The following is a 17053-nucleotide window of genomic DNA, read 5'->3' as shown; positions in this document are numbered from 1 at the left end:
CAATGGTGTTGAGTGGAGGGAAGTCAGGGCAGTTTGCTGCAGTGTCCTGGCAGCCTTTCAAACTGCCCCTCTTGAAAAGCACAGAGGTTAAAGGACTGCTGATGCATCCAGCTCCCCTGAGCAGGCTGCAGACTGCATGGCACAGCATCACCAACACTCTAAGATGGTTTTGTGTCCTTCAGCACCTCCTCCCTGAGCCAGGGGATGCAGAGTCATCTCCAGCTCTGGAGGGGCTTGTCTGGGCTCAGCAGAGTGCAGTGGCTCCAGCCCAGGACTGGGTGAGCTCAGCAGAGAGCCACTGGTGTGTTATGTACACCCCCCCAGACACCTGCACACACAGGACACCTCCCTGTCCCCATTAACACAGGTAATGGAGAATCAGCTGCAATCTTTTATGTCTCATTTTATGAGGGAAAAAAAAAAAAGGGGAAATCATTCCAATTTCATCTACTCTCTGTGTAACAGCAGAGAATTGTTTCTTGGACACCTCTCCTCCCGGTTGTGATCATGCAACAACTCAGTGGCAACAAAAGCAATTCCCAACATGGAAAAGCAATATTAAGAAAACAGTGTATTTTTAGCTCATCTTGTTTCCAGCTGCTAAATCACATTAAAAGACAGCTAATGCCACGTGATCAGCCCCGTCTCTGCAGACCATTCTGAGAATGACTGCATTAGAAACGTCGGATGTGCTGAATTCTGCCACTGGACAACTGTGCTGGAACGAGACGTGTGTGAAGAATGTGTTGCAAAGCTTTTGGCTCCTCCCCAGAGCTGTTCTTAAATTAGCTCTACCCAAATTAAAGCCTGTCTTTTCGTTTACTGAGCACTGCCAGTTTTTTGCTACACATGCTGGGGCTGGTAACTTTAGGAGAGTTTAATTTTTATTTCCTTTAAGAAGAGACACCCACAAGCCTCACAACAGTTGAGAAAAAGTGTTTACCAATTACAGAGCGACTGCATTTCAAAACGAGCTCTTCTGATTACACGTTACAGTCTCTAGGTCCTTTGAAAAGAGGCCAAAAGTCTCGACATCTCATAGCCCCAAGTTCCACAACCCAAAAGGCATTTACCCCAAAAAACTTTGACCTTCAGATGAGCTTAGCCACAGCCCTTTGACCTGACAGCACTTGGGGCACAGCAGCAGCTCTGCTGGTGTGAATGACATGTTGTGCTGGTGCCTAAAGCAGAACTGGCTGGGAAGAAAAGTGTTAATAAATAAAGACATGACCCTGAGGCCACGGGGGGAATACAGCCCCCTTGACCAGATAAATGCAAACCCCTTGCATTTGGTTAGCCAGGAACAAAGAGCAGGATCTCAAATCCTTCCCCAGGTCCTGCCAGTAACAGCTCAATGATACTGGAGGCTTGGGATGTCACACTGGATTCAGGAATTCCTGTGAAGGAATATTTCTGCCTCCTCATGCTTCTCCTTTTCCCTCAGTACTGCTGCCATGAGATTTTGTGGGGCTGAGCTCCAGCTGGTCATGGGGCTGACCTGGGTTATAAATTGCCCTTCCTGCAGGAGGACAGGGACAGGAAGAAGCAGGTAGGTTTGTGGGGTGGGGGATGCTCTGTGAGAGCTGAGGCCCTGCTCCCACTGAATGATGGCCTGGGCAGGCAGGCAGCTGTGATCTGACCCCAGCTGGCTCCCAACACAAATTCTCCCTGGCTTGGAGCACAAGCTGCCAGGCATGCTAGCTGCCCAGAGCACTCCCACTTCATGAAAGAACCAGGGTGTGATCAGCCAAGGCATGGGGAGGCAAATCTCCCCGGTGAGAGGCATGTGCACACTGCATTGGCTCTCCCATGCTAGCTGGCTCTGCCGTGCTCCCTAGCGGTCATCACAGCCCAAAACTGGACTGGAAAAGGCTCTGGCTCTGTCCTCTAAAAACTCTCACACAGCTGTGTACAAAAGAGCAGCAGTTTTTAAAAGCAGGGTGGTAGAAAGGGGTCGAGGGATGATCTGAAAGCTCCTTCACTTCTGCCTTCAGTGAGGGATGCAGACAAAGCTGCCCAAGCTCTCTCACCCGTGTTTGAAGTGTCAGCTGCTGTGAGGTGACAGCACATGGAGCTCTTCTGCCCACACAAGAGAGCAAGAGCCTGCCCTGGGCAGACAGAACAGGCTGCAAGCAAGGGCAGCTATGGCAAGGAATGTGAAGCATTCAATGTCTGCATCATTTCTCTCCCTGTAACTTGCTTGTGTAACCATGCACTTGAAGCAAAGTCTAGTAGATTAAGACTTTTATAAGCAAAACCAAACCAAGCCAATGCACATCAGTGTTCACAGGATATTCCCCATTTAATTCTTCTCAGCAGTGATTCCAGCTGCAAGGACACAGGAGAATTTACCCACTATGATTCTGAAGTCTTTTAGACTGAAGTGCAGCATCCCTTTAGAGATCATTACTGAGCAAGTACTTGCTCCCAGATATCAATTTCAAAATAGCCATTACTACCACGTTGCTGGAATACAGAATGAGAATCTCAGTCAAAGCAGCCACCTCCAGCTCGGATTCCACGTGGATAACAAAACTCAGAGCTGTGACCTACCCCTCCTGTGTTCTGTTTCCGAACATCCAGGGCAGATGCCAGTCCTTTGACAGCCTGTGGGTCCTCGTACGTCACACTGGAAGAGAAGAGCAAACCACAGAACTAGCAAGAAACTCCAGCAGTCACCCATCAGCAGTCATGGAATCATAGGAAGGTCTGGATTGGAAGGGATGTTAAAAGATCATCTAAAAGATCATCCCATTCCACCCCTGCCATGGGCAGGGACACCTTCCACCAACCCAGGCTGCTCCAAGCTCTGTCCAATCTGGCCTTGGACACTTCTAGGGATGGGGCAGCCACAGCTTCTCTGGGCAACCCGTGTCAGTGCTTCACCACCCTCAGAAGGAAGAATTTATTCCCAATAATCAATTTAGCCCTTCAAACTCTCTTAGTTTGAAGCCATTCCCCTTTGTCTTGTCACTCCAGACCCTTGTAAATAGTCTCTGCTCATCTTTCTTGTAGGCTCCCTTCAGGTATTTGAATTAGGTCACCCCAATTCCTTCTCTTTTCCAGGATGAACAATCCCAATTCTCCCAGCCTTTCCTTATAGGAGAATAATACCCTGGATACCCTGATTTACTCCCCTGGGAACAAAAAGCACATTTTTTTTCTTAACAAGACTTGGGAGGGTACTGTGTGTACCCTAAGGAGAGGAGCTTGCTCTGTACAAAGACCACCCATCAGTTTTGGAAAGCACCTTGAAGCAAGGAGAGCAATATCAGCATTGTGAAAGGCAGGCAAACAGGTCACGAGGCACCCTAAGAATGTCCAGGAGCAAGTGCAGGACTGTGAAAAGAGGCCTGATTGCAGATTATGTTTAACAAAGACTTGGAGATGACATCTGGAAGCCTGACCTTGCTGTGTGCATCGGGGGAAGGCAGAGCGAGACTCAAAGAGAGATGAAATGATGCAACTGCAGTGAAGCAGACAAAGGAATGCACTATTTACAGAGCTGTTAAAAGCTTCTTAAATTGCAATGCAAAAGGGACATGTAGCAGTCAGGTGACAGAGGCAGCAGCAGCATCTCACAGAGCACAGTGGTGAACCATGAGCTGCAGCAGACACAAACACGTGCCCATAAATCAGCTCCTGGGAGGGGGGGCCTGAGCAGGGGGAGCCCTCTCTCCTCCTCCTGCTGGCTTCTCCCAAGCTGTGAGCACAGCACCCAGAGCTCTCACACCCAGAGCTGTCACCTACACGCCACAGCAAGTCACACTCATGCCTCTCCTCCTCCCTGCTGCTCTGTTTATACAGTGCACAATCCAGGGAAGACAGAGCAACCCTCCCTTGTGAAATCATGGATGATCTGTGCTCCTTGTTCCATTAGGTACGGGTGGGAAGAGTAGTTTTGTGCTTCATTTAGCACAAGAGACAGAGGGACCTTGATTAGATCTCTCCTGCAATGCATCTCCTTTCTAACTGCACATTAAGGCTCCCAGCCCAAAATCTCCAGTGGTGGCTTACCCCTCTACATGACAGAATTTCTTCTGATACCATGGCTGAGGCAGTACCAATAGCTACATTGATAACTGCAAATAAAAGAGCCCAATAAATTTGTAGGCTCGAGTTTTCTAAATTTTTGATAAACTATTTAACAGCATTTCCTAGCTTGAGACAAGACATTGATGATGTTCTGACTACTTTCTCTAATGTGTGAAGCCAGGAGGCAAGAAATAATATATGGAAGAAAAATACCTGAGTGTGTCTTTTATTGAAGATCACTTGACAGGGATCAAAGGATTTCTTAGTAAGTGCATAGATTTATTTTACATTAAAATAATTTGACCTGTTAAATGCCCTTGAAAGTGCCAGATTTGCAGCTCTAGAGATGCAAGCCCTATGCATATAAACAAATTAGGGGTAGCATGAAGCCAGGCAAGCTACACTGCCTTGACAGCCCGTGAGAGTCTGACTGGGGCCAAAAGGAGAGTTAACTGGATGGTAATTCTGTTTCCAAGCCTTTGATGACAGTAATTCAGTCACCAAAGCACATCCATGACCTTCAGGTGAAGGACCCTTCTGCTCCTGTATCTCAAACATGGGTGGATGGGATGACAAGCCTTTAGGAGAAGGCAGGAGTACAGGCCAGCACACTTCCAAGTTTCCAGTGAGCTCATTAACTAAGACAGTACCCAGCCAATCTGCTCTGTCCAGCAGCAAGAACTTCTCCACTTGTTCATATTGATAACAACCAAAAGGATAGGGATTGGATTAAAAGCACAAAAACATGCACCAAAATTACTTTTTCAGTCTGAAGTCAAGAAGTTTCAGATTTATGCCCTTAGAAAACAGCAGTGCCATGACTCAGTGCTGAAGACAACTTACTTCTTTCTCTGCTCAGCCAAGGAGCTGCCTCTTGTCTGTGCAAACATGTCAAAGTCATCACGAGGATTACTTTGCTGGAGGGAGCTGAGTGTGCCACTGACGCTGTTTGTGCCCAAGTCTGCAACCAGAGGAGAAAAAATAGTGAACCAGTAAAATAGCAAACTATATGCAAACACCATCATCATTAACAGCTGCAGCACTGAGGACAGTTTTGTTCAGGAAAGGCTGGAGGATGCTAATCAGGTGTTCTTAAAAGAAAAATGTAGAGATTATCTAATTCATCTTGGAAGTAGCACTCCATAAATGCTCCTCATCAAGAAGCCAGCATTTGGGAATTGGTGTGAACCTGCTGCCAATATCCTGAGATATTTAGTGGTCACTAACACAGTCCAAAATTTTGGGCATGGACAGTAGTTTTCTCCTCAATGTTTCTCTCAGTGACTGACTGTGAAACCAACACTTTCAAACAAAGGGATATGGTATTGGTGCAGTGCTGAAAGAGGTGGAGAACCTTCAGTCAAACCCAGCGATCCAACCACACAATCTTTGGTTTGATTTAATGCAAACCACCTAAGAGTTTCATAAAACCTTTCACCCAAAGGTTTCAAATATTATTTGTAGAAGGGTAATCAAGAACATCAGCAGGCTGATTTCACAGAGAACTATAACTAAGCAGAAATAGAAGTAGTAGTACAAGTTCTGCCATGAACAACAACCTGCACCCTCTCTGCCAGTCTTCCCTCTGATTAATAAATCCCTCCCTTTGTGCCAGGCTGGTTCTCAACTGCAGATTGCCACAGTGCAGGAGAGTGGGAATGCCTTCTAATCCCCCTGTGAGCAAAATACCCAAACCTTTTAGAGGCCACATGGCAACATTAATAGGTAGAGGAGAGCTTGATCTAGATCAGGCACTCACCAAGCCCTGCAAGCTGTGAAGAAAGTGAAGATGGAGGTGCTGAGTTTCCAACCATTGGGCTCACCACAGCTGGAGAGCCAGGACCCAAATCTATTAAATTATCTTCTGTCACCTCATTCAGTACCTGTCAGGACACAAGAAACACAGAAGTTACAAATGCCAGAAATTTCTTCTTGCAGTACAACATTAAACACCACAATTGTCCACATTAGGTATAAACTGTTTTCAGAAACAAAACTTCTTTGTTGTGACTGAAGTGTCAATACAGAGTCTTTGCTGAAGAAATGGTAAAGCACAGTAAACAGAGGAAATAGTTATGAATGCAGAAGAGAAAACATAATAGAAGTACAGATTCATCATGAACTCAGACCTTGAACACTATAAAACAACTACAAAAGAATTTTCATTTAAAGAATAATTAGAACTCTTCAGCTTGGAAAGGGGCTGCTTAAATAGGAGATAAGAGTGGTTCTTAAAATTATGAATGGCAGGAAGAAAATTAACCTGAACAGTGGTATTGTAAGACACAGTGAAGAAAAATTAGGTGAAGCAAACAAAAATCATTAAGTGACTTGATCAAATGTAAACAAAATATTTGTTATATATAAATGCAAAATAAATATGTAAAAATGTATAGTGAAACTGTGGAACTTATTGCTTAAGGACATTGTGAACTCCTAAAGTCCACACAGACTCAAAAGCAATCAAAAAAGTTAATAGAGGAATGAAAATTCATCAAGGATTGTAAACATAGAGATGTTTTACTGTGAAGTGACTTCCTGAGCTAAAAGTTGTCCCTTGGGATTTGCCACATTCTTACTTTTCCTGGCATCCACCATTAGCCAGTACAGGCAGGACACAGGGCTGGGCAGGTAGAAGGTGGGATACTACTGATAGCACTGCAGTTGGTACGAATCAAAGGAGTGAGGTGTGATACTACTGGTAGTACTGCAGCTGGTATGAATCAAAGGAGTGAGGTGTGATACTACTGGTAGTACTGCAGCTGGTATTAGAGAATCAAAGGAGTGAGGTGTGATACTACTGGTAGTACTGCAGCTGGTATGAATCAAAGGAGTGAGGTGTGATACTACTGGTAGTACTGCAGCTGGTATTAGAGAATCAAAGGAGTGAGGTGTGATACTACTGGTAGTACTGCAGCTGGTATGAATCAAAGGAGTGAGGTGTGATACTACTGGTAGTACTGCAGCTGGTATTAGAGAATCAAAGGAGTGAGGTACTTACTCCATTGCTGGCGTTCTGTGTTGAGCGTCCCGATCTGTATCGTTCAAATCTGTTCAGGAAAAAAACCCCAACACAGATTATCAAAGCTACCAATAAATAATAAAAAACATGAGTTTATAACCAAGTCATGACATGCTTGCCACTGAACTAAGTTTTCTCTGGCTCCAAAGGGAAGTCTGAAAGCTTAAACTCCAGGCCAGGACAAAGGGAGGATTGCTGAGAAGTTGCACTCTAGGCAAAGGTGGATTTTAAGTTGACTAATCTGATCTTGCAGAACAAACATGCTTGAAAACCACTGCAGGATTTGTCTTTTGGTTTGGGGTTTTTTTTTAATCATTAAGTGCTTTGTGACAGACTGTTGTGTGAGCCAAGGGACAGGAGGAACTGCAGCAAGATTGATGCTCACAGCTCAACAAGCCAAGCACTGCAGCTCGGCTCACTCCCACTTACCAGCTCCCTCTTGCTGCAATAATGTAAATGAGGAGCCATGTGTGTGTGGCACAGCCCAAGCCAGGCACACGTGGCACGAGGGACAATGGGCAGCAGATTCATTGCTTAAAACATCCTGAGACAACTCAAAGATGGTCACAGCCTATGCTCAGATAGGTTGGTACTTTCCAACAGGAAAAGTAATGATGTTGGATAAAACCTTGGTACTTCTAAGGAGAAGATGTTGGGTTAGTCAAGCTCTGATCTCTTCTTTATTCTGTGCATCTGAGGCCACAAACCTAAACCCAGCTTTTATGAAAGTCTTCAAGGCCAGGCTGGATGGAGCTTTGAGCAACCTGGTCTAGTGGAAGGTGTCCTCACCCATGGCAGGGGGTGGGATTGGATGAGTTTTGAGGTCCCTTCCAACCAAAACCATTCTGTAATTCTATGAACTCAAAACAGCAGGGGAACTACCTGCTCCCATAGCCTGTCTGAGGCCAGTCTGACCTCCTTCCTCACCATGGAAAAGCACCATGATTTCTTGGAGGTTTGAATTTTTCAAAGTAGTTTCAGAAGCAGTCTCTCTTTCCAGCAAAAATCATATAATCTTATGGGTTTTCTCCCAGATGGACAAAATACAACAGGGAATGTCAAGCAAACTAAAATGTTTTCTTAATGTAACAGAGGAAAATACAGACTTAAAAGGCAGCAAAACCAAATTCAGGCCCAAATTTCAATTTTAGGAAACTGTGGGTGTTTGCTATTACTGGAAATCCAACTCCCTTTGCTGGAAACCTAAGACACCTCCCACCTCATTTCTCACCAAAAGGCTTCTGTTCATTTACATCCCAACGCTTCACAGCAAAGGCCAGAGCTCCTGCTTGAGTCACTGATGGAGCCTGGTCCCTGTGCTAGAAATCAGCATGATGGATGGGGAGCTTTTGGAATAGCAGAGGAGGAACTGGAATTTATTGAATGCTCAGACCAGTGCAGCTATTCCACCACAAATGGCTTGCTAACATCGCTCAGCTCCCTTTTCATGAATAATGACTACAAACACATCAGCCACAGTCAGCAAAGTCGCAGATGGGGGGGAAATAGAAAAAATATTAAGGGTGACCAGACTAAACCTCAGTGATAGTTGCACTCTGCCACTTGTAGAACCCTGCTTGTGCATGAAACACACACCATTTCACACAAAAAGCCAGCGTTTGTTTCAAAGTTTGCCCCATCTCCTCTGAACGACGAAATCAAAGGCAAAATCGAGGGCACCGAGTCGTCTTTGCAGCCTTTGCCGTGACAGCACAAATTCACAGATCTAGAGTCTAATTTATTTTTAAAAGCTTGAGAAACAAAGCCCTGTGCTAAGAGCAAGGAACAAAGGCTACTCTTTGGTGCCTCGCTCCCCAGGCCTGTCATTAAGGGGAAGATTAAACTTTCCCAAGACTGCGGCATCACGTGTCACCTCCTGCAGCAGATGTGCCTGACAGTGCCTTTGTCTGACATGTCGAAAGACCTGTGCCCCAAGTCCTGTCCCTGGGGATGATTCCTGCAGACCAGCTCTTCGAAACATTAGCTCTGCACAAGACAGGCTTTTTTTGTTTTTCAAGATTTTAAGTGTTACTTAAAAACAAATCCTTTGCATGCTCAGTGCTCCCGCCCACCTCAGGCAGCTCCCCTTGCACCAGCACTGGGACTGAGAGCTCAGAGATCAGAGGGCAGAGAGAGCTCATGGGAGCCTCCCTAAGCCAGGAAGCAGCACAGAGATTTGTGCAGAGCCTGGGCTAGCAGGGGAACTAGTGACTGTGGCTGAGCTATTTTTGGTCCCAAGTCCCTACACCTGTACAGCCCTGCACAAAAGGGACTTGCAGACTCGAGCATTTTCACAAGGTTGCATTGCATTTTATGGATATGCCCTACAAAAATTCTATGCATAGTACCAAAAAAAAAAAATCATAGTATTAAAAGAATCAACTGAAACAGGAATGTTACCATAAAAGGCCATAAAAACGCTGTGTAAATGGTTCCTGTGGTTTGGTTCTCTGTGTCATGTTAGACCCTTGGCCCAGAAGGCCCAATTTCACCAACTGACCTATTTTATTCTTACGTGAAAACCCTGAATGAATGTAAATGGTTGCTGGGAGAGATGCCCCACCTTTCATATCGGAGGAAGACGTTATTTAAATCATCATTCACATGCAGCAGCTCCTCTGTGACTTCTTCATTGGACACTCGTGAGATAAGCTCCACAATTCTCTGCTGCATGGCTCTGCAGGTTCGGTTCAGCTCCTAGGAGGAATGCATTGTGCACACACAGTCTGATAAGCAACAAGCAATAAGTAGATTTAGTTGAGCTCTGTTCACAGCCAAACATATCCCCCAACTGAGAAACACTAAGACAAGTTTATCTTTGCATGATTAAATGTCACCCAAAAGCACATCTAATCAAACGCCCTTCAAGAGATGCTGGCATAAAACCTTGAGGGCCTATTCACAATTCAACTTCCTGATTCTTCTTTAACTCTGAGTACTTCAGAAAATAAATATCTGTATTTTAGTCATCTGTTTTAAGAATAAAACATGTTAATACAACATCTTCCCAGAAGAAAGCTTTCAAGGAAAATTCAATCTGCTCTTCCTGGCAGTATCATCCTTAAAAACTAAATGATGTGTAAGGTGGAACACGTGGGGGAAAAAAGGCTCATCAGGGCTACCACAAATACTAAGTGTGTGCTAGGACGAGAACTCACCAGCTTCAGAGAACATGAGGGTAAAGACAAACCAAGGAGCAGGAGCATGAAAAGGTGAGTGTTTCACACACCCTCCAGCACTGAGACACACAGAAATGTTCCCTTCCACTGAGCAAGTGCACTGACAAGAGACCGCACAAAGGCAATGGGGAGTTTCAGAAGAACATTTTAAGGAATGCAGAGGGAGGGCATTTATTTTAAAAGCCTGTCATCAAGAAATCTAGATTTCAGTTTGCCTAGACCAGGACTTCTCATGCTTCCAGGACATCTCTTCCATCACCAAATACTTAGCAGAATTCTGTAGTCCTGAAAGGCCTCAAGACTAAAGGTCAAACTGGTCTGCTGAGGAGAACAGCAAGAAGAAACATGACGTATGGCAGGGTGCCTCTGATCAGGCCAACGGTTTTACTTCAATAAGCACTGACACATTCCAGCTAAAGCATGTCCCTCTGTCATCTTCCACTCCTCCCAGCTCCACTTCACAGCAAAAATTCAGCACTAAACAAGGATGACTTGTTGGTACACAACCTTCAGGATGAAAGCAAAAATGTGTTTGTTTTCCTTGCATGGTCTGACATCCTAAGCTCTGGATAAATTTCACCTAGTGCAATCCAGCTGCCTTAACAGCTTGAGGAATGTGTTCTCCAATGTCAGTTTTGATCCCATCACTTTGGAAGCAGATTGTGACATTTCAGAGGTTTGTTTGCTGCCTTTCTGAGAGGGCTGACAGTACCTATCTATTCTGCTCAGAGCTGGCTCTCTCACAGGCTGTTTACATTTGATTGTTGGAGAAAATGTCAGGAATTATTTAAGGAGGAGGGCTATATAAACCTCAAAGCGAGGAGTCCTTGCATGCAGCACCCAGCTCAGAGCCCTCAAAAGGCTAACCATCCTTTGTGATCAAAAACGGGTTCTCCCCAGCTCTGTGATTCAGATTTAGGCTGCATCAGTCACAGAAGGGAACCAGCTGGAGTAAAGAATCGTTGCTGTCACTCCATTTTATGATCAAGTTCTTTCACCTTAAAGCTGTGCTCTAAGGTTACACTGTCAAGATGCTGGTGGCTGTTTCTCAGTGTAAGCAAACTGTTCGATTTCGGCCTGTCATGGTTTCCTGGAAGCTGCTTTTGTTTTGAGCAGCTCGACCCAAATGGGCAGTGACTGAAAGGCTCTTTATTGCAGAGCCTCTCATCAGCTGCCATGATGGCTCTGAGACAAACACACAATGCCACTGCATGGGAGAGACCAGTTTTTGGATGGATTTCAAACTCTGATGTATCACAGAGAGCAATTCCCTGCCTTCCTCCGAACGGACTGCTGTGGGAGCCCATCCTCCCTGCTGGAGGATCAGAACAGAAAGCTATTTCTGAAGCTGTGGAAAGGCAAATCCCACCCTAAGGGCAGCAGCTGGAATGTCAGATTGCAGTGCTCCTCATCTGTGGGACTCTGTGACTTTCCTCAGCCCAAAGGCCATCCCATGACCACTAGCCTGGGGAAATAGGTGTGAAGCCTGAGACACGAGCTCATTTTATACTGTTTTCCTTCTTGAGATGCACAATGCTGCAATGGATTGCAGAGAATTCCCTCCTGATTACCCAGTCTAGCCCTCTGGACACCACAGAACCTCACCTGAGCACTTGCCTTAAGACACCACACCTTCAGGAAAACACATCTTCTGGAAAGACAATCAGTTCATAGATAAGATTTCAAGTGGTAGAGAACCCACAGACCCTTTGCATTCTTTGGTCCAGATGGAAATATGGAGTGCTTTTTCCTGCATGGTGACTGGGAATGTTTTGACACTGTACAAGTGGTGATGAGGAGTGTAAAAGAAGCAGGAATGCTCAGGGCTTACAGAACCTGTGGCAATTCTAAGCTGCTTAGTGGTAAAGGAGACCTGATATTCAACACTGGGAAAAATTTCTAGCTACACAAAGAGGAAAGCACTGGAACAAGTTTCAAGGGAAGTCAGGAAATCCTTGTCACTGGAAGCTTTAACAAATGAAGAAAATCAAAGTGATGGCACTTGCCAGGGTCAGGCACAGCCGAGATCCATTATGAATCCAAGCAAGGGCTGTGGAGTGAGCTACAACAAAACACACCCCCAGAGAAACACGAGCACAGAAAGGATCAGAATCATATCTTCTAGGAAACTTACCTGGAGTAACTCAAGGTCTGAGGAATCCTCTTGTCCAGGTACCATTTCTGTCAGCATTTCAGACATCACTTTTGTATTCCCACGAACAATATCCAGCTCACTGCGCAGCCGGGCAATCTAAATTGGGGTAACAAGACAGCAAAACACTGCATAATCTTTTAGTTGAAGCAGTTCATTTTCAAGAACTGACTTTGAGATATCTCTGGTTCTGTCTGACTTGATATCTCAGGCTCCAGACATTCTAGCAGGAAAAAACCAAAAGAGATAAAAAGTTTACCCAGGAGAAAAGGAAGAGAAAAAGAGAAGAATTATCATCACAAACCCAGATGTGCTGTGTCTGTATGGAAGGGAAGCAATTGCAAACAGCACCTAAAGCCAGACCTTGGCTGTGGTGCCTCATTCCAGTGTGGGAAAGATGTACATATATTAAGTAGAATCTTTGGCTCTGAAGTTATCATTTTGCAGGGAGAAAAGAAAATCCTCTATTAGGGCATTTGCAAGAGCTTGACTTCCTGCATCTGCAAGACATTCTGTGCCTTGAAAGGAGAGGGGCTAATGGGAATAACTGCTAAAATACTGCTGAGAGGGCTGGACCAGCAGATTGTGCTGCCATTACCAGGCCACAGAGACACATGCACAGCCCAGATTTTACACTATAACAGGAAGAATGATTACTAAGTACAGCCAGACCTAGGAGACAAAGTCCAAAGGGTTAAAATGAAAGTTCCTCTGCTAATTAATTTCTAATTTGCTTTGCTGAAAGAGTCCCACTCGAAAGAATCAACATGCCAATACCTGTTCAGAGTTAGCAGTGATGGGACCAGTCACGTTCAAGGCTGGGGCCTGAGGAGCAGAATAGGCCGTTGGAGAGGACGAAGAGTAAGAACTGCTGCTCATCCTTTGCTGAGACTGGGAATTGTGCATATTTGCTGCAGGATCAACTTCAGGAACACTCTGCCACATCAGAAAGACAGGAGTTCAAAAGCTGAGCTGGGACAGCACTTGCTTTGTCAGCAACCTCAGGCCAAACAGGCTCAAATATAGAACATAATTGCACCTTGTGGGAAAGGTCAGTGCAGCTACTAGAAAAGACTGGCAGCTCCAAAAATCTTCCATGCCCATCTCTTTTGACCCAACCCACAAGCATTTAAGTCCATTTAGTTTTACAAGAGAAGTGAGAAGCAAAATAAAAACAAGAGGCAAAGAGAAATAATTATAAATTCTTTTAAACTAGGAATTAAGTTGCAGGCTTCCAAAAAATGATGTGATACGTAGATACTGAATTTAATTAACCTTGACACAAGAATTGTAATCTCTCAGTCCTTGATCACTTGCATTTGCTGCTTCAAAGATTCATTAACTTCAGTTTTCAGAGTGAATAATCAGAACACCTGTGATCATTAAGTTGCTTCCAAGCAGCAGTTCTGTTGACTTTCCAGACCTAACTTCCAGAGGTGTAAAGTTCTCACATTACTGTGGGATCAGAGAGATTCAGACTCTGTACACCCCTAATAGACAGGCAGACCTTGGCTCAGGGTTATCACCAAAAGAAGCAGCCACACTTTTGAGCAAAAGAAGTAAATCTCAATCATAAATCCTGCTGGGCTCTCTTTGAAGAATTTAGTTGCATTTGTTTGGTGGTTTTATGGTACAAGATTAAATGTTACAATTTACAACTCCTCAGATTGATGATTGACTCAAGGGAGGAGATAGCTTATCAGCCTGTATTATGCCCCTCTTACATGCCCTTTCACTATTAAAATGTCCTTCCAGGAGTGAGAAAATGAGCCAAATTCAGATAAATGGGAGAGGAAAAACGAGTAGTTATCCAACTACTTAGACATCCTGGGAAAACATGCCTGGAATTGCAAGGCTGTAGCTTACCCTCTGTGGTGTGTGTATTGGAGACAGAGCATCGAGATCTGCCATGGGGAACTCGATGCCTTTCCTCTTGAGTTCTTCATAAATGTGCACTACTCCAGTTAAATCGGGGCTACTTCGGAAGGCATCAGCCCAAGCCTGGAAAACACGAGGGATGATCCATAAACCTTTCAAATGAAGCTCCAGCCCCACCATGACCTCAGATACTGACTGTAAAAGCTTTCATAGATTTCAGCTTCAAAGGAAAACTGGAATCATCAGACCTGGTCTAAAAGATCCTGCAAATATTAAGACAGTCACCCATACATTTTATTCAGATATAAAACAGACAGGAACCCAGTGCAGAGTAGCTCTGAGTAGCTCCTGACATCACCAAAATCTGTGAACATACATGAAAGTCTTTTCCCATCTCCTCTCCTCAGCAGTGATTGATGCTGATCTTTTCTGGCATATAGTACAGCAAATGACCCACCAGAAAAGGTCTGTGTGAAAGATTCAACAGATCTAACCAAAATTCCCAAAGCTGTACAATCATCTCAAGTAATCTTCATTCACTTTATGAAACATCCTCATTTGTTGCCAAAGGAAAAAACAGAGCAACCAAGTTGTCTTCAGTGTTTTATTTGGACCAGACTTAAATTTAAAAAAAAGGTCCTTTCTGAGGTTCTTGTCCTGTGAAAGAGACAGTCCCCTGAGCAGCAGAACTAACGACGCCTGGGCTCTGACAGAGCATATCCAACACTCAAGACACCCCAGTGTGGCACAAAGGATGAGTTTAAAAGAGAGAAATTCCCACAGCCAGAACATTCATAATATCTCTCCTGCATGAATTCTCTGGTGTTTAAAAAGACTTCAATTCACATTTGAGCTTTTCCTTCAGTGGGAGTCCTAAGTGCTTCTCTTGGCTAGCCAGCCTCCCGCACTCACGAAGCTGCTGGGAGCACAGCATGCTAAAAGCCTCAACCCCTCTCACTTGTGTTGGAAATGAACCAAATATTAAAAAGGTAGAGGAAGGAAAAACTGAAATACTATGACTCAATTAAAAAATGAAGCATTCCACAAACCCCCACATGTGCGGAGCAGGGTATCAGTGTGCTGGATCCAGAACTACTGCGAGACGCACGTGGGCTCAGAACTTAATTCATTTAGTCATCACTTTTACACTAATTCTTTGACTATTTTTACTTTAAAAGCTCTTTGAGCCATTTTTTATATTTGAGAGAACAGAAATCCAAGATAGAAAAGTAAGATAAAAAATAATATTAATTTTTAACTTGCATTCCTATCCTGTTCAATTCTAAGAGAGCATTTCCTACCATCTGCGCCCAGGAGACAATCCATTATCAGGTGCAAGCAGACAATCCTGGGTTTGCTTCTCAGCTTTGTTAAGAGTAAATTAACTGCATCAACTGTTCTGATGCAGTGCAAGCCCAAACAGCCCTGCATGAGCCAGAGAAAACAGCTCTGACAGCACACAGCCATTGTTTCCTTGGAACTGACCTTCCAAAACATCCCCAATTCTGATGGAGGTTTTGACTGCACAAGTAACTCCACCTTTGCCATTTCACTGCCATTTCAATTTACATCAGAAGCCATCTGAATGATGCTTCTACATAATGGTGTTCACCACTTCAACTCTATTTGCAAGCAAAAGTGAAAAGTGCTAGGCAAGGAATGTTCTATTTAATAATCATCACTCAAAAGAAACTTAGAGGCAAAAATATGCTGCATTCTGTCCCCAGTTTTTAGTGAAGCTTGTTTGTCCAGGAGGAAGAACTAATGCATCCCCTCTTTCACTGGCTTCCTGTGGATTTTGCAAAATGATCTCATTTCATCTGCACTCCACCTTTTAAAAATATTCTCTCTTCTGCAATTCTCTTCCCTGGAGAAAGGAGACACTTCCATTTGTATTCTTCTTCACCTGAGCTGGGAGCATTATCTACATTAGTGTGTCTCAGAGGTCACAAGCAGGACAGGCACTATTGTCCTAAGTGCTGTCTACACACATTGTAAGACAATCCCTGTCCTAGACAGCTTACAACCCAACCAGGCAGCTGCAATATCAGCTCTGCTTTATGGATAAAGAGCTACACTAGAGCTTAGGAGACCTGCCCATTGTCCAAACACGTGTAGGACAGAGGGGAAACTGAATTCAGAGCTTCTATAACTTTGGGCCAGATTATCAAATGTAGATATTTCAGGATAAATCCCACAGTGTGCCCAAATGGGTAATTTAAATACCATTGTAAATCAGGCCCCTAAATTGGGGACCATCCCAGTGTTTGGACACTGGATGACAGGCCAGCTCTTACCAGGGGCACAGTGACAAGGAATATTTCCAAGGCCTCCTAGCAAGGTGAAGAAGGAAGGATAAGCACTGTGTAACATATGCTAATTCATGTACACTGGGAAATAGGTTGAGAAAGTGAGACACAAGATGCTCAGCATCTCAAAACAAGTCTCTAGATAAGAAACTGGATGGCAGCTTTATCTACCCTTTTTATGGAAAGGCCCGTGAATTTCCCAGCTGTGTGCCTGAAGATGTGTGCTGTTTGTACAGTTCTCTTGCATGCTTCCAAGTCTGGGCTATTAATCCTCTCATTTCCTTTCTTATTAATTCCCCCATAAAAAAACCTGGATATAGAAAGGGATAAATACAATGTTGGTGGGACAAAGCTGAGATCAGCCCTCTGGGACGGGGCTAACTCCAACCCCAGGGAGCTCTCCAGAGCACAGCCTAAGCTGAGTGAAGCTGTCACGAGGTATTTTGGGGGTGTGTGTCCATAGAGCACCTGGGATGAG

The 17053-nt window shown here is 44.4% G+C and overlaps 1 protein-coding gene across 3 annotated transcripts in view; it reads right to left on the bottom strand.

The window, feature by feature from the left end:
* The window catches only part of TOM1L2 (target of myb1 like 2 membrane trafficking protein), a 56756-nt gene that overhangs the window by 16431 nt on the left and 23272 nt on the right, over positions 1 to 17053 (bottom strand). For all 3 annotated transcript variants that reach the window (XM_036392100.2, XM_054516502.1, XM_036392101.2), the window contains exons 5-12: positions 14255 to 14389; positions 13166 to 13324; positions 12371 to 12487; positions 9621 to 9754; positions 7037 to 7085; positions 5795 to 5918; positions 4879 to 4996; positions 2554 to 2629 (exon numbers count right to left, since the gene is read on the bottom strand). In XM_036392100.2, the coding sequence (XP_036247993.1) occupies positions 2554 to 2629; positions 4879 to 4996; positions 5795 to 5918; positions 7037 to 7085; positions 9621 to 9754; positions 12371 to 12487; positions 13166 to 13324; positions 14255 to 14389 (912 nt within the window). The remainder of the gene's footprint in view (positions 1 to 2553; positions 2630 to 4878; positions 4997 to 5794; positions 5919 to 7036; positions 7086 to 9620; positions 9755 to 12370; positions 12488 to 13165; positions 13325 to 14254; positions 14390 to 17053) is intronic.

The sequence above is a fragment of the Molothrus ater genome, chromosome 16, assembly GCF_012460135.2.
Source record: "Molothrus ater isolate BHLD 08-10-18 breed brown headed cowbird chromosome 16, BPBGC_Mater_1.1, whole genome shotgun sequence".
NCBI classification, from domain to species: Eukaryota; Metazoa; Chordata; class Aves; order Passeriformes; family Icteridae; genus Molothrus; species Molothrus ater.
Note: the sequence above shows the minus strand (reverse complement) of the source record. Positions and strands in the feature narration are given on the sequence as shown.